Source organism: Neurospora hispaniola (genome assembly GCF_033458365.1).
Source record: "Neurospora hispaniola strain FGSC 10403 chromosome Unknown B0T23scaffold_8, whole genome shotgun sequence".
NCBI lineage: Eukaryota > Fungi > Ascomycota > Sordariomycetes > Sordariales > Sordariaceae > Neurospora > Neurospora hispaniola.
In genome coordinates, this window is record NW_026944413.1 from 2,015,895 (window position 1) to 2,036,764 (window position 20,870).

A 20,870-nucleotide genomic window follows, 5' to 3' on the forward strand; every position below is an offset into this window, starting at 1 on the left:
AATTTCATGGTTTATTGTCGGCCCCAATTCGTAATTACCATGCGATACAGGGGGTTAGGGTTGGATACGAACATGTCTGAGGTCCAAGATACCTCTACTGTGGTAAGCACCGAGGCACTCATTTCGAGATGCCCTTAGCACTGCGCGAACCCTTTCCCTCTGGATCATCACGAGGCCCAGGTCCAGGTATCAGTCTTTTTACCGCTCATCCCCAGCCGTCCCATCCCATTGCGAAACAAAAATGCAAACCCTCTTGTCCTTACTGCTGTTGCCCAGCTTCAAACAACAAGACTGAATTGGTGTTGAAGAAAGAGTTTTAGGGCCGGCGGACTGACAATATCTAGGTAATTACTTGATAAATGAGTAATGGTAGAGATAATGTGAAATAGACTAACGCTGAACTTACCATTATGATTGCTTGATCTTATGTACCGAGAGTGTGAGGACTTGGTGTACATCTCACGACCTTCAATAACCCTTAGCAGACACCAAAGGGTATCGAAAAAGAAGAAGTGAACAACAGTAAATTAATCCCTGATATTGGACCCTGCTTCCCTCCAACGCCGTTCCGCAAAAACTCCCACGCCAGCAAAATGCCAATCCATATGTAAAAGCCATATGTGCAAATACCTACCCATCCATCCATATCCCACCTCAAGTTCAAACCGCCAAAATACACATTATTCGTTACGGTCCCTAATCAGCCACTCAAACTCGCTTCAATCCGCCAGGCGATAGCTAACCAGCGTGTCAACCCGGTGGTTCGTCGTGCTAAACCCCCTTAGCTGTACGCGCTCGCCATTGACAATTTCCTTGGCATCGCTGTCGCCCCACTCGACTGGCACGTCGCTGTCGGCGTCGGCGTAGACCAGGACGTTGAAGGTGCAGTCGCCGCTGAGCTGGGGCAGGAAGGTGACGGAGGCGGTGATCTGGCGGAAGATGGCGGCGATCTCGGCTTGGATCTCGGCTTCGGTCTTGTCGAGTGGAGGTGCGGGAGTTGAGGCAGTGGTGGAGGCGGCTGTGTTTTCGTTGGGAGATTGATTTTGGTTGTCGTCAGTGGTAGCGGAAGCGGGTTGGGATTTGGTCTTGGATTGGGCGGCTTTGGAGAATATTTGGACCTGTAGACCACAGGTTAGCGGGAGGGTAGCGTGAGAGAGGGGAACAGGGAGATTACTGACGTCAAACTGCCACCTCTCGACGTGCTCGCCCGTGTCCTTGTCGGTGATGACGATGACCAGCTTGGAGATCTTGCCGCCCACCATCCACTTGTCGAGCTGGGACATGATCTTCTTGATGTATGCGCGGACCTGGTCATCGGCGGAGACGAGCATGTTTAGACCATACTTCTTGACGGTGGTGAAGTCTTCAGCGGGGTAGACGCCTCGTTGGAAACTGGTTGCGACGGGTTAGTCGACAGCGCTTGGAGGCCTGATCGGGAACGGCATGACTGGCATACAGAATGGTATGGATGGAGTATTGAAACTGTCAATGTTGGGCCATTGTTAGTTTGCGATTGCATTGACAGACGAGTCAGGGACCTGCGGAGAACTTACAAACTCGGCAACGAGCTTTGCGCTTCCCTTCAGCGACAGCCGGTGCACCTTGGACTTGGACTTGTCCTTTTCCTTTTCGGGAGCCTTGGAAGACATTGCGACGCTTGCTTGTTCTAGTTCGTATGTGAATTGGGGACGAGGAGTAATTGGTCCTGACAGTTGGGGCGGCCGTGACTGTGTCGAAGATTGACGGGTTGGCAATTGAAATCTGGAGTTGGTGATGACAGGAAGATGGACCGGGAATGGCTGGTGGGATTGTTTACTTTGGGGCGTTTGCTCGTTGTCAGGGAGCTCCAGAATCCAAACAGTGGACATGGCGTGGACTTTAGGTTTGGAGGGGCAGTGCCAAGGCCCAAGCTTCTACCACTACAAGAGGGTCCCGGCAGGCAACTTACAGTAGGCTAGCTCAGCTAGGTAGGTACCTAGTCTTGGTGCGGTGGTGTAGAGGTAAATGTTGTCATCAACACCAAAAGTTGCAACATCACCACCTCTCTCTTCATCAACTCTCCATATTGAGATTCAAAGTCACTTGGTCGGATGCTAAAACCTTGATACCATAAAGTCTTGCCTACTCGAACCGACATGTATCATGCGACAGGATCCCCGAGCGCGGCTTGGTTGGACAAGATCTCATGCATGAAGCTTGACCCCACTACAACTGACCACAATAGAACAAGGAAGTCATCTTTGGTGCTCGGATTTATTTGACATCACCCATCCAGCAGTTATTCAATGTTGAAACGACTCATACCATTTTGACCCAACAGTCTAGACTATACTATCCAGCCGGCTTCGCTCAGACACACTTGTAAAATTACATTATCCTCTCTAGCTATTCGTCGAGTACAAGCCCTTCCTTACTCGTTCTGCTTAGGAGGAGCGCCACCAGCAGGAATCATGTTATCCAAAGCCTCCTTGATGGGCTTCCTCGCCCTCAGCCTCTCCAACCAGGCGTGGATCAACGGGTACTTGTCCTCATCATACTCCTCCTTGGTCAACATCACACCGACAATGTGCTGCCACGGCGCAAACGCAATGTCGACGTAGCTGAACTTGTTGCCCACAAACCACGGCTCCTCGGTGCCGTACTTCTCCTTCTGCGTCTGCAAGTGGCCCTCCATCACGCTCGACACGCGGTTCAGCTCCTTGACATATCTCTCAACGGCGCTGGGCACCGGCTCCGGGTGGTATCTCTTGAACCACGCAACCTGGCCGTAGTAGGGGCCCTGGCCCGTGGTCTGGAAGTAGAGCCACTGGCGGGCAAGGTAGAAGTCGTTGGTGCCGGGGGTGAAGCTGAGCTTGAGCTCCTTGTCGTACTTCTCGGTCAGGTACTCGAGGATCGCACCGGACTCCCAGAGGGTGAGGTCCGTGTTGGGGTCCTGGATGGCGGGCAGGCGGCCGTTGGGGTTGACGTTCTTGACGAACTCGGGGCTCTTGGCCTGGGAGATTTGGATGTTGTCCAGGTCATAGGGAATGCCGAGCTCGGCAAGGACCATGATCACCTTGGGCGGGTTGGGGCCGGTGTGGCCGTAGACCTTGATGGGCTTGAGGGAAGAGGAGTCCGCCATTGTGATGAATGTGATGGTAGGTGTCTGTTTTGATGCTTTGAGATGAAGATGAGTGGAAGATGTCTACGGAAACAAATCAAGCAATGCACAACGAGGATGGTCTTTGGACTTTATACCCAATGAGTTTCGGTGTTTGAGGTACTGGATGCATCTCGATACCTGTCCTCTCTGCATAACCATACCGAGGTAGCTTCTGCAGCACTCGAAACTGCCCCTGGAAACACCGACTCGGTGATAGGAGGTACATGGTGTACTCCCTCCCAGCTTGTACCCCCCCACGCAGCGTATAAGCTTACATAATGGGCTATGGAGCCTCCTTTCGCTAGCTGACAAATGTTGAAGGTGGAAATAAGCTTTGGGCCGTTATAGCGTTGAAGATTGTGGAGAAATGGTAAGGCCGCCCCCTAGTTTAACGCGGTGTTCGGGACATCACAGACGCCGATTGTTACTTTCGGCGTTTTGAACCGACGACAACCTCGTACAATAGCTATTGAGAGGTTGGACTCTTTTCGATTCATCAGAATCTCACAGAACGACACGTGGTCATCAGACCTTGATATGTTCACCAAACACATTCCAAAGTCTTCTAGGATGTTGTCATCTCGTTACCTCTAACCTTTTGTTGCCAAGTGCCGACTAACAGCCACCGAGCGATGTCACACAAGACATTAAATGGCATTGGTCTCTAGATTTTTGGCTACATTCCATATGTTTCCTTTCTTTTTTTCTGATCCGAATTCCGTCGGGTATTCCAACTTTGACATCCCGCACTTGCTTGCCTGCTGAGCCTGCAGATCGGTTTTCTGGTTTGTGAACCACTGCCCCTCTACACAGGTGTGCCCTAAGACACTTTGTGATTATAAGCTACAAGAAATAAACGGAACTTTGTTTGGCAGGTAACATATGTTCTATTGTGAAACATTTCGAAAATCTGTCATATGGTGCTGCAAACGGTCAATTGCCTGCGACATCTTCCTTTACTCGGCCTTCCTGACCCATGAGGGAGTCCTGGAGGCATCATCCGTTCGTATATCTGTTGCCAGTGTTCTTTTCAAACTATGTTCCTTACTCTACCAGCTGCCCTCGTGCTTATCGCTTTCCCTATCTTCCTCATAAATAGAAGCATCAGTTTTGACGGTTTCTTTCGAAACGGTCTCCTCCGTCTGTCACCCTGATTCCTGACCTAGCCTCTCTTCTTGACTTCCTCTCCTTCGACAGCCTTATCGTCCAACACCTCATCAATTTCGGGCAGCCCAAAATTGAGCTTATGCTCCATGCCTGTTCTTTCCACCTCATTACTGTTGACAAGAGTCATCTGCAATGTCAATCCGGGACGTTACCCATCACCAGGGTCATCTCCAGATCAATGGTTAGCCGAATTTGTCAGGAGGTGATCGTCTGGCGGCGAAGGTAGGTTTCCGTTGTAGTTGTTCATTATCATCGTTATCGTCATCGTCATCATCGTCGTCGTGCTCTTCAGTATCTTCATCGTCCTCACTGTCCTCCTCACTGTCCTCCTCCTCTTCATCTTCATCATCTGTATCATCTCCCCCATAAGTAATCGTCTCCCCAACCCATTCGTTCCAACTCATCCAATTCTCCAACTTCTCGATGCTCTTGTGTACATCCCTCTCCAGCTTCTCGACCCTCTCATTCATGTCGTTCTCCAACGTCTCGACTCTCCTGTTCATATCGCCGTTATACATCTCCAACCTTTTGTTTATGTCCTCCTCATACCTCTTGAACTGTTGCTCCAGAATCACAACATTGACTTGCAAGTCCTTTCGAAGGTTGACTTTTGCCTCATTGTCAGGCAATTCTTCGTGTTCAATCACGTCTCGCTCCACCTCTTCTTGATTCACACCAACCTCATCCCCCTCAATGCTCTTCATCACCATTCCCGATCCCGATCCCGATCCAGACCCAGGTCCAGATCCAGATTCAGGACTAACAGTCCTAACCCTCTTCACCTCTCTCTTGTCCATGTGGGTTTTCTTCTTGTTCCCTTGCTGTTGTTGTTGATGACTCGTACTGCCTCCTCCTCCTCCTCCTCCTCCTCCTCCTCCTCCCCCACCTCCAGTGGCAACTTCAGCCATATCCTCTTCCTCCAAACTGTTTCTACTGCCCTCTTCTGACTGCAGCTGCGGCAAGATCCTCGCTACTGCATCGAGTGTAGCTTCCGACACGTCTATAGGAGGAGAAGAACTGTTCGAACTCCTTCTACTTCTTGTAGTCGAAGGATCTTCTGTTTCACTGGAATCTTTTCGTTTCCGTTTTTTGTCGTCATCGCCTTCTTCATCTCCACCTTCTTCCCCATCCTTTTCCATCGACTCTCGCACCCTCGTCAAACCCGCCTTCTGATCAACTTTAGACCACGCCTTACTTAGGGCAGTATAGCTCGTAACTAACTTGTCGATGACAATGTCGACCGCATCGAGCTCTCTTCTCAACTCTTTGATTTTGGACCGAGAAGAGCGAAGGGTGGACTCAATGTCGAGCTGGTCGTCTGCCATGTCGCTTGAGAGCTGGGAGCGAAGGGCGGAAAGGTCGGAGTCGGGGTCTGTTTCCATGATTCTTGTTGGAATGGTGAATACGTGCTGGTTGTGTGAATTATCGGAGTAGTAGTAGAGTGACTTGTGCTGAAGAAGGACTGGGCAGAGAAGTGCCTTATATCGTTGACGAACGAGACACCGGGATGAGCTAGTAGCCGATGGAGACTTCGATCAAACTAAAGAAGAAATAGTAACTACAATGGTTTCAAAAGCACATAACAATCTCAGTCGTGTGGGTGCATTGTATGTTGTCATTATACCATATGCATAAGTCGTCGTGATGAACATACAAATGGGGACAATGAGGTTGCGGCATAACAGGATGAAAGATTGAGAAAGGAGAACGAGCTTGCTTTTCTCTGTTATGACAAGGCAACCAACAACAAACCAGCCCAAAAAAGTGGTTGTGGTGTTGAACAAACGACAACAACGACAACAAGAATGAAGAACTACCCACCAAAATCAATCCAAAACTCCGAGACTCCGCTAATGGATGATATGATAACCCCTTCAAGAACCCCCGCCATGAGAAACAAGAGACAACAAACCCCACGACGCATGCATGGCCGACCTTTTCAAGGTTTGCGGCTCTTTGTGCAAAATCCACTTTTAGCTTTCTTCAACATACACGCCCCATTATGATCCTCCCAAGCTGGCATGTCAGTAGATGACCAATTTAGGCGGCCTGGGCAGTCTCGAACTTGGCGCCGGTGCCAGCGAGGTTGGTGGGCATGGCGTGGGGGTTCTTGGTGCGGTAGTCCTTGATGGCGGCCTTGATGGCATCCTCGGCAAGCATGCTGCAGTGCAACTTGACAGGGGGGAGGCACTGTGGGTGTTCGGTGACACGGTTAGTTCATAGTGCACGGGAGGCATAGGAGCATGGTACAGAGAACAGGTCTAGACTTACGAGTTCCTTGGCAATCTCGGTGTTCTTAACCTTGGAGGCTTGCTCGAGGGTCATGCCGCGGACGAGCTCGGTGACGTAGCTGGAAGAGGCACTGGAGGGAATTAGTAAGCTGAGCTTAGAACGTTGTGGTGACACTGAAGCCTTGGGAAGCCAATGGTCGAGCTGTTGTCTTTTTGTGGAATCGTAGGTAGTGGATCTGAGTAGCTCTTGATATCGCTCTCCATTTGTCGAAGGTGTTGAAAAAATATATATATATATCGCTTATTCGTACGGACATCCAGGCAGCGCTGAAACCTGGGGTGTAACGGCTTGGAGGTTTCAACTTTCCGATGTCGCATCTCTCTGCTTATCCTCCCTGCTTATGCTGAACCGAAGTGTCGTGGTTGCAATTATATATCGATGAAACTATTTTGTGGTCGCTCGCGTTCCATTGGGTCGTTGCGTGGTATCGGTTTCGTATTGCCGGTGGCTTCGGACACTTTTTCTTGGTTCCCATGGCTTCCCGAGGCATCCGTGTCTATCAGTGAAAAGAGACAGTACTCACATGGCAGAGCCGCAGCCGAAGGTCTTGAACTTGACGTCGCTGATGACTCCAGTCTCGGGGTCGACCTTGATGTGAAGACGCATGACATCACCGCAGGCGGGGGCGCCGACGAGGCCTTCGCCGACCGACTGGTCCTTCTTGTCGAGGGTACCGACGTTGCGAGGGCGCGAGTAGTCTGATATCGAGACATGTTAGCATCTGTATATGTTTGCCGATACGCCATATCCAAGGTGGAATAGGGCGCGAATGCGTGGCCGCGATGGGAATACTCACGGTCAAGGACCTTCTCGTGGTAGGACCTCTTGGCGACGACGGCAACGGCGGGCGCAATCTGGCGCGCAGCCGGCATGACGGTAGGGCGGACGGCGTTGGCGAGAACGCGGCCGGAAACAGCGCGAACAGATCTGGAAAACATGGTTGCGGATGTGGTGATTGTGATGTTTTGTTTTGTCTTGATTTGTTTGGTTGTTTCTGTAGGATAGGTATCGGAGATGCAAGAGACGAGTTCTGGTGATGAGTGGATGGCAAAAAGTCAAAGTGGCCGAGATAAAGAGGTTGGCGGCGGACGGGACTTGGGGTTAAAAGTTGCTGGAATTTGCGGGCTTGCGGCACTTGGTCGCCAAAAGTCGATGATGACCCAAGGGGGCGACTTGCTGCACTCGGGACTGGGATAGGTACGAAAAAGAGGGGTTGGTCAGAGCTTTCTCTAACAAAAGCGGGGCAAACACAAGAGCTAAATAAGCCAGGCTTCTGTTAGGCCAGGGACAAGACGCGCTCACTGTTACATACTAGGTACTGACATGGGGGCGTCATCCCCGACGTCGGCTTGGTCGGTTGGACAAGAGAAGGCCAAGACAGTCCTGAGCTCCACTTGGCGCGGAGATAAGATGATCAGATTACGGAACACCGAATGTATGTCTCGCGACTTGGTCGCCGTTGACTTGGAATTCTGGACGATCACTTCCCTTGGGCTTCTTTTTTCCACCCGATGACAGATGAAAATACTAATCACGGGCTTCTACACTTTAATGGTACATAGTCAGGTCCTTGTTCTCTTTTCTTACCTCGTCGAATGGGCATTTCTGTCGCCGTCAAATGTAGCAAAGGTCTGCCTCTTGATTGCAAACTGAAAAAGGACACTTTCTTAACAAACCCTATCTGCCTTGTCACTGTGTAACGTGCTACAATGTTAAGAGCTGCATAACAGACCGTCTACCACCACCAATACCTAAGCAAGCGCCAATCCCTGCTCAGTTGTCCCCAGACTGCAGCACATCATCCCTGTCCGCTGTCACAATCCATGAAACGGCAGCGGGGTTCGAACAAATGGAAGGCGGCAGGGCGAACGCCATGAAGCGCGGTTACCTGGAACATGGGGATTGGGGAGTGGTTGCTGTCCAGTGCCTGCCGCGTCAGCTATAGTTACCCCACAAGGGAACATCATACCTCAGCTCACTCACTGCCTGCAGCTACGGCAAGCTTCCATTTTCCTTGACGCTTCTTCCATCTTCTCTTCCTCTGCAATACAACTTAACTTGGCGGTAGACATCATCCAACAATTCGATGACTTTCTAGTTGTACACATCACGCAGAGAATACAGACAACATAGCTTGGTTGATTTTATTCACACATCATCGCGAATCCGCCCAACATGTCGTGCCCCCACGTCGGGTCCGCAAGTAAGTCTTGCTTATTGTTGGCATGCTTCTTGGAGCCCAGCCCAGCCAGCTTCCATCATGTGTGGCGCGCCTTTAACTCAGGACTGGACGTATTTCTGACACACCAATTTTGACAGACCTCGCGAAGCCGTCGCCTACCGACAATGTCTACCGCGAGGATTGTACCCAATGCTTCGATTCCATTGTCCGTACTCTATCCTGGCCTTTCCTCTCTTCTTCTAGCTGCATCTACCATGTCCAGCCTAGCAACTAACCACCTCTCTGTATATAGGACGACCCAGCTGGTCTGGATGTCTGCTTAAAGTGCTTTAACGGCGGCTGCGCTGGCGACCGGAATCACGCAAAGCTCCATGCCACCTCGCGAAACCACCCGCTCGTCCTCAACATTCGCCGAACCCGCAAGATCATCGAGCGCAATGAGCCGCCTCTTAAGATGTCCAAGCTCGCCATCGCGGCCGAGACCGAAAGCGATCGCTACGATACAACACTTACAGTCAAGTGCTTGGACTGCGGAATCGGCAATTTGAGCAAGGAAGATGCCACCATTGCCCCCGTCATCGACGCCGTCATGAAGGCCAACACGTTCTCGCGCAAGGAGGAGGTCAAGGCTTGGGAACAAGAGCTCACTACCTGCGAGCACATCTTGACCATGCAGCAAGGAGAGCCTCGCAAGATCGAGTCTCAGGATCTGGGTCATTGCTCCAAGTGCGACCTGAACGAAAACCTCTGGCTGTGTTTGGAATGCGGAAACCTTGGCTGTGGCCGCGCCCAATTCGGTGGTGTCAGCGGAAACTCTCACGGTTTGGCTCACGCGACCGAGACCAAGCACGGCGTCGCTGTCAAGCTCGGTTCCATCACCCCCGAGGGAACAGCCGATGTATACTGCTACAACTGCGACGAAGAGCGCATCGATGACAACCTGGGCGCCCACTTGGCCAACTGGGGTATTATCCTTGCTGAGCGCGAAAAGACGGAGAAGAGCTTGACGGAGATGCAGATCGAGCAGAACCTGAAATGGGAGTTTTCCATGACTACTGAGGACGGCAAGGAGTTGACACCTGTTTTTGGCCCTGGCCTGACTGGCCTCAAAAACCTTGGAAACAGCTGCTACCTTGCCAGTATCCTACAGTGTCTCTACGACTTGCCCTCTTTCCAACACCGTTATTACGGCGACAAGCTTGGCCCTCTCCCCAGCGTGCCAGATCCTGCCGAGGACCTCGAAACACAGCTTCGCAAGCTTGGTGATGGCCTTCTTTCCGGACGGTACTCCAAGTCAGATACCGATGTCTTTGCTTCTGAGCACACTCCCAACGTTCCTTACCAGAAGGGCCTCCAGCCTTCCATGTTCAAGCATCTCATGGGTCGCGGCCATGAGGAGTTCTCGACCATGCGGCAGCAAGACGCCTTTGAGCTCTTGCAGCATCTGATCAAGCTCATCACTCGATCCAAGCATCCAGCAGAGCTTGGTGATCCCACCCAGCCCATGCGCTTCGTCATGGAGCAACGTCTGCAGTGCCTCAACTGCAAGAAGGTCCGCTACAGTAGCAATGAGCAGGACAGCGTCTTCATTGACGTGCCCATGGAGAAGCTCCCACCCGAGGAGGAGGGTCAAGAGCCCAAGTACAAGCCTGTTACGCTCAAGCAGTGTCTTGATAGCCTGACTGCCTCCGAGGTCGTTGAGTTGACCTGTGCGGGCTGCGGGAGCAAGGATGGGTTTACCAAGCGTCAAGCCTTCAAGACCTTCCCCGATGTCCTCGTTGTCAATGCTCGCAAGATGGCTGTTGTCAACTGGGTCCCCGTCAAGATTGATGTTCCCGTCATTGTTGATGACGAGCCCTTTAACCTTGACGAATACCTGTCCAAGGGTCAGCAGCCTGACGAGGAAGCCCTGCCCGAGGATGAGTCGGCCAAGAGCAACTCTCCTGCATTTGTGCCTAACGCAGAGGCGCTTGCCATGCTCGAGGCCATGGGATTCCCACGAGTCCGTGGTGAGAAGGCGCTGCATGCCACGGGCAACTCGGATGCCAACGCTGCCATGGAGTGGCTGTTTGCTCACATGGACGACCCCGATATTGATGTACCTTTGGACCTCAGTGCCAGCAGTGGTGGTGCGGCTTCAGGAGGTGCTGGCGCGGCTGACCCGGAGAAGTTGGCCATGCTTGAGTCGATGGGATTGTCTGGACCGAGGGCTGTGAAGGCACTGAAGGAGACCGGTGGTGATGTGGAAAGAGCCATCGAGTGGCTATTCAGTCATCCTGATGATGATGGTGCGGACGCTGTTGAAGAGGAGGCACCAGCTGGCAATGAGGGGCCGAAGAAGGAGGCGGGCAGCAGTGAGTTGCCAGCCAAGTTTCAGTTGCAGTCGATTGTGTGCCACAAGGGAACGAGTATTCACGCTGGGTAAGTTTGCTTCAACAAATCCAATTATCGAATCACGTGCTAATCATGGCAAATAGACACTATGTTGCCTTCATCCGAAAGAAGCTCAGCGAGGACGAGACCTCCTGGGTCCTTTTCAACGATGAGAAGGTGGTCAAGGTGGTGGATGTTGAGGAGATGAAGAAGACTGCTTATGTCTACTTCTTCAAGCGGGTGTAAATCATAGCAGGGCTTACATCCAGTTATTCAGTAGCGGGACGGGCGAGGAGTTGGTATCAGTTGTATCGGAGTTGAGCGGGAATAAAGAGATGTATACATGCTTACATTAACGAAGATACGAATTCAACGCATATAATATTTACCCTTGGCCTATTACCCTGCGTAATACGTATAGCACGTCGTATCGGGTCTTTAGCTCCTTCCTATCCACTGACGGAACTCCTTTTTTGTTAAAGGGTTCAACCAAGCCCCCCTGCATTGGACGTGCGTACACCACAAGTTCGGATTGACGGAGGGACGGGACGGGAACGGGAAGAACCGCAGCACGCGTCAAGCAAGTTGCACGTGCTTAAAGACCTCGTTCATTTGCTTATTTCAAGGCTCCTGTCACTTCCTTTGTCTGTCGTCGTTCTTCAACTCTTCTCAAACCCCTCACATTTTGCCCTCAACCCACAGAAGGTCGAAAATACTTGATCGCCATCTTACCAGGCACAAGCACAACTGAAACTTGGTTCCTCCAAGAAGAGCGTGGTGGTCGAGGAGTTGAAGGTCAAGGTATGGCGTCGACCGTCCTGGGACAACAAAATACCGTCATGACAACTGCCGCAGAAATTTATAATTGAACGTGGCCTTTGGTTATCATCACTCTCGGCTCGACGCGCTTCACTCACATCCGGTGAACCGGGCGGGCGGCAATGATACAAGGAACGAACCCGATCAAACACAGCCCCAATCCTCAACGGACATCAGACTTTTTGTTGAGTTTTTCATCTCCAGGCAGCAGCACCATTCGCAGGTTTTCTCAACGACTATCACATGTCAAAAGAAGTCTCGCTTGTAATGGTGTGGTTTTTGGGATCTCGAGTCTAGTCGCGGTTTGTGTGGCTCCACTAAACTTTCTGCAAAGTTCCATGGAAAGTGGATAGAAAAGCGGGTTAAAGAAGTCGGGGAAGGGCGGGCGGGCGGGCGGGCTGGGAAAAAGGTGGAGGCCCGGGCTATGGGTGCTTGTCCTTGAGGTTTTCCAGTTCTCCGCGACCCCGAGGTTGTGGACAAATTACCCTTACGTAGGTACCTAGGAGGAACTTTTGAGTTTGGTGGAAGACTGGAACTCGAGTCGAGCAGATTCGCAAGAAAGAGAGACGGGATGAGGAAGACGGCATGGGACGGATTTCAGGGGGTTGAAACGCAAAAGACAGATGAGATTCTAGATAATTCTTTTCTTTCGAGTCGGTTCTGTTGTATGGACCCTGTGGATGGACTCTATCAAGGGACTCTGCATTGACAGTTAAAGGTACACCTACAGCGGTTATATGCCAAAAGAGGCGGTCTCGGCCGAGACAAAAGATTTCAAATCAAGACAAGTTCAAAGACAACTTTAAGACAAGGAACGGACAACCGACACTGACTGATCGACTGGTTGATCCGAAACAGATAAGCCATGAAAATGAAAAGCCGTTCAGAGTTCACAAATGTCCAAACAGTGGTCCGCACAAAAAAAAAAAGGAATATTGAAAGAGAAAGTATCGGAAACTCGCGAAATGGAGGCAAACTCTGAGGATGAGCGCACGAATTACTGGAAGTAGCAGTAAGCACAAAGTTATTGTATTTGACGGAGCTTTTCGTTCTTGGCAATCAGCCCTGTTATCTCTCTTGTTAGGCCCCATGCGGAATAGTACATATCACATGTGTGAGTTGCCTGGTGCTAGCGATGTTTGTGATTGCTGGTGCTTGCAATACTGGCAATGTTGGGGCACTGGAGGCCATGGGGAGAAGTCAGAATGGAGTTTAGACAACAGCATTACCATTGCCATTGCCATTGTCATTCTCATTATCGTTAGGTAACTAAGAGCTTCCCTCCTTCTCTCTACCAGGTGTAGGTACCTGTGCGTACAGTATGGGGGCAAGAGAGGCAAATGGTTTACCTAAGTTACATAGTACGCTACAAAAACAAAACTGGTTCCTCTCGTAGAGCTTACCAGGGGTCACTGCAGTCACATCCTATTGTATGGCAACCAACCTCGTGGGGGAGTGGACTTGGTTGGGATAATTGCACCAAAAGGGTGAAGCAACAGTGGGGGAAAGAATGGATAAGAGACGGATAACGGAATTACGGAAAGAGGGAACTGAAGAGCTTGTAAGCAGGGGTCCCCGCTGCAGGGCGCACGCGAGGGTAGTAGCTTCAGGCCTGCTTGGCCTGCAAGGTCCCAACCCAAGCTGCTAGGTGCTGCACCGTCCGTACCGCAACCAACTGAACCCGATAGCTCGGGCAAATAAATGTTTGGAAGGCCCATCATCTAAAGTTCTGAAATACGTACATTATTCCACTTTTGGCCCATCACTCATCCCATCTCACATCGTCCGACTTTTACAACGTCTGGACCACCCACCTACCCACCCATTGGCACTCGAATCCAGCCTCTCTGGGAGACATTGACGGTGACAAAGTCGCACTGCCAATCGACGACAACGAGAACGATAACAACCGGTCACCCATCACTGGTCTCTCCTACATTCGCTCGGCTTGACGGGAATCCAGTGTTGTCCGACTCAGTGCCACCTGCCGCGACCTGCAACACCACCGGCCACCAACGCACGGAGCCCGCCTAGACGAATATCTGCATTGACGTCACAGGAAGCATCACATCCAGCCCCGTCCCGCCGTTGCAGCTCCTCCTCCTCCGTGCCATGAGTACAACGGCCGCCAAGGCGAGCGGCAGCTATGCCGCCGGGCCGCCCGACATTCTTCGCCCGCGCAGCCACGACCTCGGTGGTGAGGTGGCCTCGGCCAGTGACGGCGATGACCTCCTCAACGCCCTCGGCTACAAGGCCGAACTAGCGCGCACCCGCTCGACGTGGCACGTCGCCTTCATGTCCTTCGTCCTCGCCTCGATTCCTTACGGTCTGGCCACCACCCTGTACTACCCGCTGCAAAACGGCGGTCCCGTCGTTGTCATCTGGGGCTGGGTCATCATCAGTGCCATCATTCTCTGCGTTGCGGCTTCTCTTGGTGAAATCACGTCGGTTTATCCTACGGCTGGCGGTGTCTACTACCAGACTTTCATGATCGCGCCCGCCAAGTATCGGAGAGTGTCAGCCTATATTTGCGGATGGGCCTATGTCGTTGGCAATATCACGATTACCTTGGCTGTGAACTTTGGTACTGCTCTGTTTTTTGTCGCTTGTGTCAATGTCTTCCAAAATGAGGACGGCAGCGATATCTGGCAGGCGGAGACGTACCAGATCTTCCTGGTGTTTTTGGCCATCACTTTGCTGTGTAACGCCATCTCGGCGCTGGGCAACAAGATCCTGCCTCTTTTGGATGTAAGTTTCCGTCCTTCACATGGAATCGGCACTTTCGCATCTAACATCGTGTGCAGACCTTCGCCATCGTCTGGACCTTCGTCGGCCTCATTTGCATCCTCGTCACCATCCTCGTCGTAGCCAAGGAAGGCCGCCACTCCGGCGCTTACGCCTTCGGCCATTTCGAGCCCACCTCCGGCTGGCCCAAGGGTTGGGCCTTCTGCGTCGGTCTCCTGCACGCCGGCTACGCCACCTCTTCGACTGGCATGATCATCTCCATGTGCGAGGAAGTCCAGCGCCCCGCCACCCAGGTGCCCAAGGCCATGGTCATCACCATCGTCATCAACGCTATCGGCGGCCTGGTCTTCATGATTCCCCTCATGTTCGTCCTCCCCGACATTGCCATGCTGGTCGCCTTGCCGTCCGGTCAGCCCGTCCCCACCATCCTCAAGTCCGCTGTCGGCTCCTCTGTTGGAGCTATCTGCTTGCTTATTCCCCTGATGGTCTTGGGTATCCTCTGCGGCACTGCTTGCACCACCGCCGCCTCTCGCTGCACTTGGGCGTTTGCTCGCGACGGTGCCATTCCCGGAGCCAGATGGTGGAAGGAGGTGCACACCGGTTTGGATCTGCCCCTGAACGCCATGATGTTGTCCATGGTTATCCAGATCTTGCTGGGCGTCATTTACTTTGGTTCGTCGGCGGCTTTCAATGCCTTCAGTGGTGTTGGTGTCATTTGCTTGACCATTTCGTACGCGGTGCCGATTGCCGTGTCGATGATTGAGAAGCGGAAGCATGTCATTGGTGCCAAGTTCCCGTTGGGCAAGCTGGGGTGGTTTTGCAACATTATTGCTTTGGGTATGTTTTCCTCTCCGTTTCCTGAACCCCAGTTGCTCTAGGCAGTTACTAATTCGAGAAAAAACAGCCTGGTCCTTCTTCGCAGTCCCCCTCTTCTGCATGCCCGCCTACATCCCCGTTAGCGCCGGCACCGTCAACTACGCCCCTGTTGTCTTCGTCGGCTTCACCTCCGTTTCTCTGGCGTGGTACATCACCTGGGGCCACAAGAACTACGCCGGCCCGCCTACAGAGCAAGTTGGCGAGGATGTCGCGACCATGACTACAGGTGCCGCCTCGGCGATCCCTGGCGACATTAAGAAGCCGGTACCGGTTGAGGGATCCTTGGGGAAGAAGGACTGAAAGGTGGCCAGGTGCTGCTGGCTGCCGTTGCCCTCTCAACTAGGGTGGAAGAGAAAAAAAAAAGAACAGAGCGATGAACTGTTTCATGAATAAATAGATTATATGATTCTTGGATATGAAAGTGAGATGGTAATGTTAATGACTTGAATATACTTTCCGGAGAGTATTATTATGGTGCATGAGAATACAGTGGGGGGTGGTGAACGGAAAATAGATGGTGCGGCATGAGATGCTGGTGTCGGAAGCCGCTAGATAACAAAAACATCATTGAAACGTACGAACATCCAGAAATGGATGGCTAGACAGGGATGGGATGGCGAGATGGTGTGGCAGATAGGGGTAGACGTGGAAAAAGAATTGAGGAGGTAGAGCTAGAAAAAAATAGGTACATAGATACCCCATTTAGAAATGACAATGTGAATGAGCATATGGTTGAAGCTGTTTGGTTCTGGGTTCCCTCGTTAACTTGTGATCATGCCCATCGATCGCCGCAGCCCTTTGTACAAACTCCAGGTTAACTTGTGGTCTGCCATATTTCTCACAGAATTACCTCTACACACCATAGCAAAGTAATGAAATACTTGGATACGGTACCAGGCCAGAGTGAAACAAAAGAAACATGATGTAAAAGTAGATCGACCATCACCAAAACCAAGCTGTGGCTCTCGACTAGCCCGAAAGCGATAGCACCACGAAATCATGAACGTTACATGCATGTCAACGACGCCACGATGAATAACAATATATATCGACTGGATTTAAGTTTCCTTGAGCTCTCATTGCGCAGAAATTCTACAGTGTCTCAGGGGAGTGTGCGTGCGATCGCGAGTTGGAATACAAGGGTGGACGATGTTAGTGCGCTAACAGACCACCGTGGTGCTTCCATGCACTAGCGATAGTAACAGATCTCAACCGCCACTGCACCAGAAGTAGTTTCCAGGCCACAGAGTTCACGTCCGGACGAAGGGACCTGAGTTCATCACCACTCTCAATTAACTAAAGAGAGGCGAAGCTACCTAGAGATACCACCATGAAGTCCTTCAACCGAAGTATAGGCGACGGCATCTGTCTCCTTTCAGGCCATCTCAGACGTTGCTCGTCAATTAACCGCAACTGCCCCGTTGGTTGCTCGGATATCGTGCGAAATGCAATTGAGATTGATTCCATGTTGTTCGCCGGCGGTCAGTCGCTGACTCTCAGCAAGTAAGCGAGCAATGCTGTAGGTCGAAATGATTTCTTATGCTAGGAACCATGTTGTACGTGTCGTGAGCCCGGCTTGTTGGGAGAGACTGCCGTCGGTTGACAAGGACAAACGGAAGTCTATCATAAATACACATGGATGAGGGCCACTATCGCCCGTTTGCTAGATCGCTCGGGTCCAGATGAATACATAGTAGCCTGCTGGAGGCCCGTAATGTATCGCATGAGTAACTTTGAGATATTGTTCGTAAATATACGTACCGCTATGCATATACATCTATAAAAGTTTCGATTCACATAGATAGATCCAGTCGCCAGTTATGCTGTTGCTTCACATCTTGCTTCCACCATATATATATTTTTTTTCTCTCGCCAATTGACACAGCTTCACCCTAATCAACAAAGCGCAGGTCAACAAAGCGCAGGTCAACAAAACCACAATCATGTCTCTTTCGAAGCCCCGCCAAGCAAGGGCATTCGCGGGTTAAGCCATAATGATCTCCAAGTGTAAGGAAAGCCACATCCATTATCACCAGAATTCCTGCTTGCTTGCTTGCTTGCATAAAAAGCTGATACTAGTTGTTGCTAACCAACAACCCGTTTTCTTCCCCGTCTCAAGCATCTTTTCTCACCGTGTTGTTACCTTCCAAATCGGCCCCTCCAAGAAGGAGTACCGCGTCAGCAAGCCGCTCTTCGTCAATCTATCCCCCAAGTTTCATCAACGGTTTCCCCAGTGGAACGTACGGATATAACAACGCCGAGTCGGGTTGATTGGAGCAACGTCATCGACGAAGACGTTTTCAACTTGCTCGTCCAATTCGCCTACACGGGCGGATACGACCTGCCCAGGCGAAACGAGCTCTTGGGCCCGACAAACGATGCCCGCACGCGCCCATTACTGGATCTACCAGGGCAATCCACTCGTCGCGAACCCATGCCCTGCATCAACGGCTCGTCAACACGCACAGATTTGGGGCCTTTGCGATGATGTATGACATTACAACACTCGCTGAGGTTGGCTGCCGTTCAACTTCGCGCCTCTTTGGTTGATATGACGCAGCACGTGGTTCACTGTGCCGATATGGCAGAGGACAAAGTCCGTGAGGTGGTGGACGTGATTGGGTATATCTACCACCATGGAAGCCGGTTTTGGCGCAATGAGGTCAAGACGGACGCGCCTTTGCATGGGATGAGGTTGACGACAGCGTGGCTCGCGCGCAAATATCTTTGCGGTTTTGGCAATGAGCCGAGCGACGGGTGACAGCAACAAGATCGGAAGGTGCGAAACTTGAAGATGTGGACGGACTTGCTCGAGAGGGAGCCGCGAATCGCGGTTGACATTGTGTGTCATGACCCGAAATCTGTGACATGGTGAACCCCTTGAGGTATTTCACTGGACTCTGAACTGGTGTCGTCACTGTTGTTTACAGCTGGGCAGAGTTGTGGATCGATACGCACCGGAATATGGGAGATAATCTTTAGCTTGCTTACGGCTCAGTTTTCAGAGGAAGAAAGAATAAATGGCAAATATCGTGCTACGATTGCTTCCTTGAGACATCAGTACTTTATTTCTCTTCCACTTTTAACAGCATGATAAACATGAACCCTCGTTATACTCACCGAGTGAACCGCCGAAAAGTCAAAGATCAAATTCCCCCGTGTTTTCCGATTCCTCCCAAACTCCAAAACCCGTCCGTCCATGTCCCCACACAAGAACGCCCTAAAAGCCAAGCCAAACCCCAACATCATCACCACCTCACATGAAACTGTAATAAATCGTCACGGCCGTCGTATAAACCATGCAAACCACCCCCAAAACCATCATGGCCACATCCCCCACCTTGGCCCACCTCGCCGTCGCCACGCCCTTGTAGTGCAAATACGCCGGATACACGTACACCAGCGGCACACACGCCGTGCTCCCGATCAAGGCGACAAACTTGTCCAAATTACCCGTTCCCAACACTGCCACCACTGCACAAAGCACCAAAAGTCCCAGCCGGAACATGTTCTTGATCCACTTGGTCCTCTGACTCCTCTTGCCCGACCGATGCCCAAAGACTTTGCTCTCGATGATCCTCAACGCCGGGAACAGCTGCACGGGCGTGCCTACCAGGACAGCGACCGAGTAGAGGAATTGTACCGTATTGACCAGCTTGCTATCCTGCGGGAAGTTGTTGATGATTTCAATTTGCGTTTCCGTGCCAAAGGTGGCATAAGACAGGGCGCCGACGGAGGTGAAGACTAGAGTGATGATGACCATCACCACAGCCAACAACCACTCGAAGCGCTGCGGCTGGGCCATGGAGCTCTGGATCGGTAGGATCAAACCGATTCCCTCAAAGGTAAAAATGGCGGAGCCGATCATCAGGGTGTACCGCTCGGGATTGAAGAGGACTACGGACTTGTGGATCCCGTTTGCTGCTAGAGCGCGAATGTCGAATTGGTAAATGTATGATACACCAATGAGGATGCAGGCGTCTGCTAAGAGTGCGGCGGGACCGAGCTTGGAGATGTTGCGGATCCACGCGAGGGGGACGAGCAAAACTACTTGGATGGCGATGAGTGCTACGGAGGATAATGGCGCTTGGGAGCCGGGCGTGACGGCTGTTAAGAAACTGGTCAAGTTCTCGGCGACGAAGACGATGCCGGCGCAAACGAAACCGAGTTGGGAAATGGTGATGGAGGCGAGGATCAAGGTGCGCATGCGCTCGCCGGCGATGGCGGCGCCGATCTCGCCGTAGCCGCCGCCGTGGTGGTGGGTGCATTGTAGCAGCAGGTGGAAGGCGATCATGGTCACTGCTGAGACGATGACCATGGCGAGCGAGGAGAATAGGAGGCCGCCGTTGGCAAAGGCCTTGGGGAGGAACATGATGCCGGTGCCGACGAAGGCTTTGATCAGAGTGAAGAAGGTCTTGGTGGTGCCGGCCGTGTGGGGACGGGCTTTGGGGACGCGGATCGAAGGGCGCCGGTGGCGGAGGAGAGCCGTGGTTTCGCCAATGCGGGCTTCTTCCTCCTCTTCTTCCTCTTCGACGGCTTCTTCGTCTGAGTCGGCGAGGTCTTCGCCGGCGAAGCGGCCGTAGAGGTCCAGGAACTCGACAAAGTTGCGGGTGATGGGCATGCGGGCGGCTAGGAAGTCGTTACCGCCGCCGCCGCCGTGTTTCCGGTGTAAGAAGGCGCGGCGGGCGCCGCCGGGGGCGAGCTGGTCGGATACGGTCATGGGCACATCGGAGTTTTGCTCGAACTCTCGCGGGGTGTGGAAAGTGTTGGCTCGTCGGTGCAGCTGTTGTAGTTTGGCCGAGGCGTCGATCTTGAAGATGTTGCGGTGGATGTCACCTCCTTGAAGTTTGAGGGAGGAGGCGGCGCCGCCGCCCTCTACTTCATTTGGTGTTGGTGTTGTCGAGCGCGTCCGTGTAGAGGAGGACCCCTCGGCGCTGCCGGCTGAGACCGTCTTGTTGGCCTGTGAGTGTGTGGTCGCTTCGGAGCCATGTTGGGTGGTTATGCTGTTGTGTTCGGGGTCGAATTCGGCCGTGTAGCCGGCGGGAAGATGTTCGGCGACAACCTGTGCCTCGGCTTCGCGGCGGTCTTGGGAGGTCAACGAGGTGATGGATTTGTCTGACATGGTGGTTGAGTCAAGATTAAGATGTGTGCTGATGGGGTGGGATAAGACCTGCCCGCAGGTCAATCACTTGGATACCACCGAGACGGAAAGATGGAAGATGGAATGGATGGTGGGAAAAAGTCGTGAAAGGTTGAAAAAGCCGGTGTGTTTCC

General features: G+C 52.1%; 7 protein-coding genes across 7 annotated transcripts; 2 read left to right on the top strand and 5 right to left on the bottom strand.

Moving 5' to 3' along the window:
• Positions 1 to 719: 719 nt before the first annotated feature.
• Positions 720 to 1,649, bottom strand: B0T23DRAFT_324404 (mitotic spindle checkpoint component MAD2; the record flags this gene model as incomplete). Its single annotated transcript, XM_062835421.1, has 4 exons — positions 720 to 1,118; positions 1,179 to 1,392; positions 1,457 to 1,482; positions 1,554 to 1,649. The coding sequence occupies 4 exons, from the start codon at positions 1,647 to 1,649 to the stop codon at positions 720 to 722; spliced, it is 735 nt and encodes a 244-aa protein (XP_062689432.1).
• Positions 1,650 to 2,139: 490 nt separating this feature from the next.
• On the bottom strand, positions 2,140 to 3,439 carry B0T23DRAFT_235797 (glutathione S-transferase). Its single transcript, XM_062833965.1, has one exon. The coding sequence runs from the start codon at positions 3,119 to 3,121 to the stop codon at positions 2,411 to 2,413; it is 711 nt and encodes a 236-aa protein (XP_062689433.1). The 5' UTR covers positions 3,122 to 3,439; the 3' UTR covers positions 2,140 to 2,410.
• Positions 3,440 to 4,026: 587 nt separating this feature from the next.
• On the bottom strand, positions 4,027 to 6,015 carry B0T23DRAFT_448141 (uncharacterized protein). The gene has a single exon (XM_062841032.1). The coding sequence runs from the start codon at positions 5,689 to 5,691 to the stop codon at positions 4,492 to 4,494; it is 1,200 nt and encodes a 399-aa protein (XP_062689434.1). The 5' UTR covers positions 5,692 to 6,015; the 3' UTR covers positions 4,027 to 4,491.
• B0T23DRAFT_235858 (iron sulfur cluster assembly protein 1, mitochondrial precursor) lies at positions 6,016 to 7,723 on the bottom strand. Its single transcript, XM_062833966.1, has 4 exons — positions 7,398 to 7,723; positions 7,125 to 7,299; positions 6,581 to 6,671; positions 6,016 to 6,499 (listed from the first exon to the last, which is right to left on the bottom strand). The coding sequence occupies exons 1-4, from the start codon at positions 7,537 to 7,539 to the stop codon at positions 6,350 to 6,352; spliced, it is 558 nt and encodes a 185-aa protein (XP_062689435.1). The 5' UTR covers positions 7,540 to 7,723; the 3' UTR covers positions 6,016 to 6,349.
• An 869-nt stretch (positions 7,724 to 8,592) lies between these two features.
• Positions 8,593 to 11,544, top strand: B0T23DRAFT_388596 (uncharacterized protein). Its single transcript, XM_062837765.1, has 4 exons — positions 8,593 to 8,804; positions 8,921 to 8,988; positions 9,076 to 11,204; positions 11,261 to 11,544. The coding sequence occupies exons 1-4, from the start codon at positions 8,777 to 8,779 to the stop codon at positions 11,400 to 11,402; spliced, it is 2,367 nt and encodes a 788-aa protein (XP_062689436.1). The 5' UTR covers positions 8,593 to 8,776; the 3' UTR covers positions 11,403 to 11,544.
• A 2,133-nt stretch (positions 11,545 to 13,677) lies between these two features.
• Positions 13,678 to 16,337, top strand: B0T23DRAFT_365798 (amino acid/polyamine transporter I). Its single transcript, XM_062836375.1, has 3 exons — positions 13,678 to 14,723; positions 14,780 to 15,557; positions 15,625 to 16,337. Exons 1-3 carry the CDS (start codon positions 14,088 to 14,090, stop codon positions 15,894 to 15,896), a joined length of 1,686 nt encoding a protein of 561 aa, XP_062689437.1. The 5' UTR covers positions 13,678 to 14,087; the 3' UTR covers positions 15,897 to 16,337.
• Positions 16,338 to 18,844: 2,507 nt separating this feature from the next.
• On the bottom strand, positions 18,845 to 20,718 carry B0T23DRAFT_407762 (transmembrane amino acid transporter protein-domain-containing protein; the record flags this gene model as incomplete). Its single annotated transcript, XM_062839216.1, has 2 exons — positions 18,845 to 18,862; positions 18,904 to 20,718. The coding sequence occupies 2 exons, from the start codon at positions 20,716 to 20,718 to the stop codon at positions 18,845 to 18,847; spliced, it is 1,833 nt and encodes a 610-aa protein (XP_062689438.1).
• Positions 20,719 to 20,870: the final 152 nt, after the last annotated feature.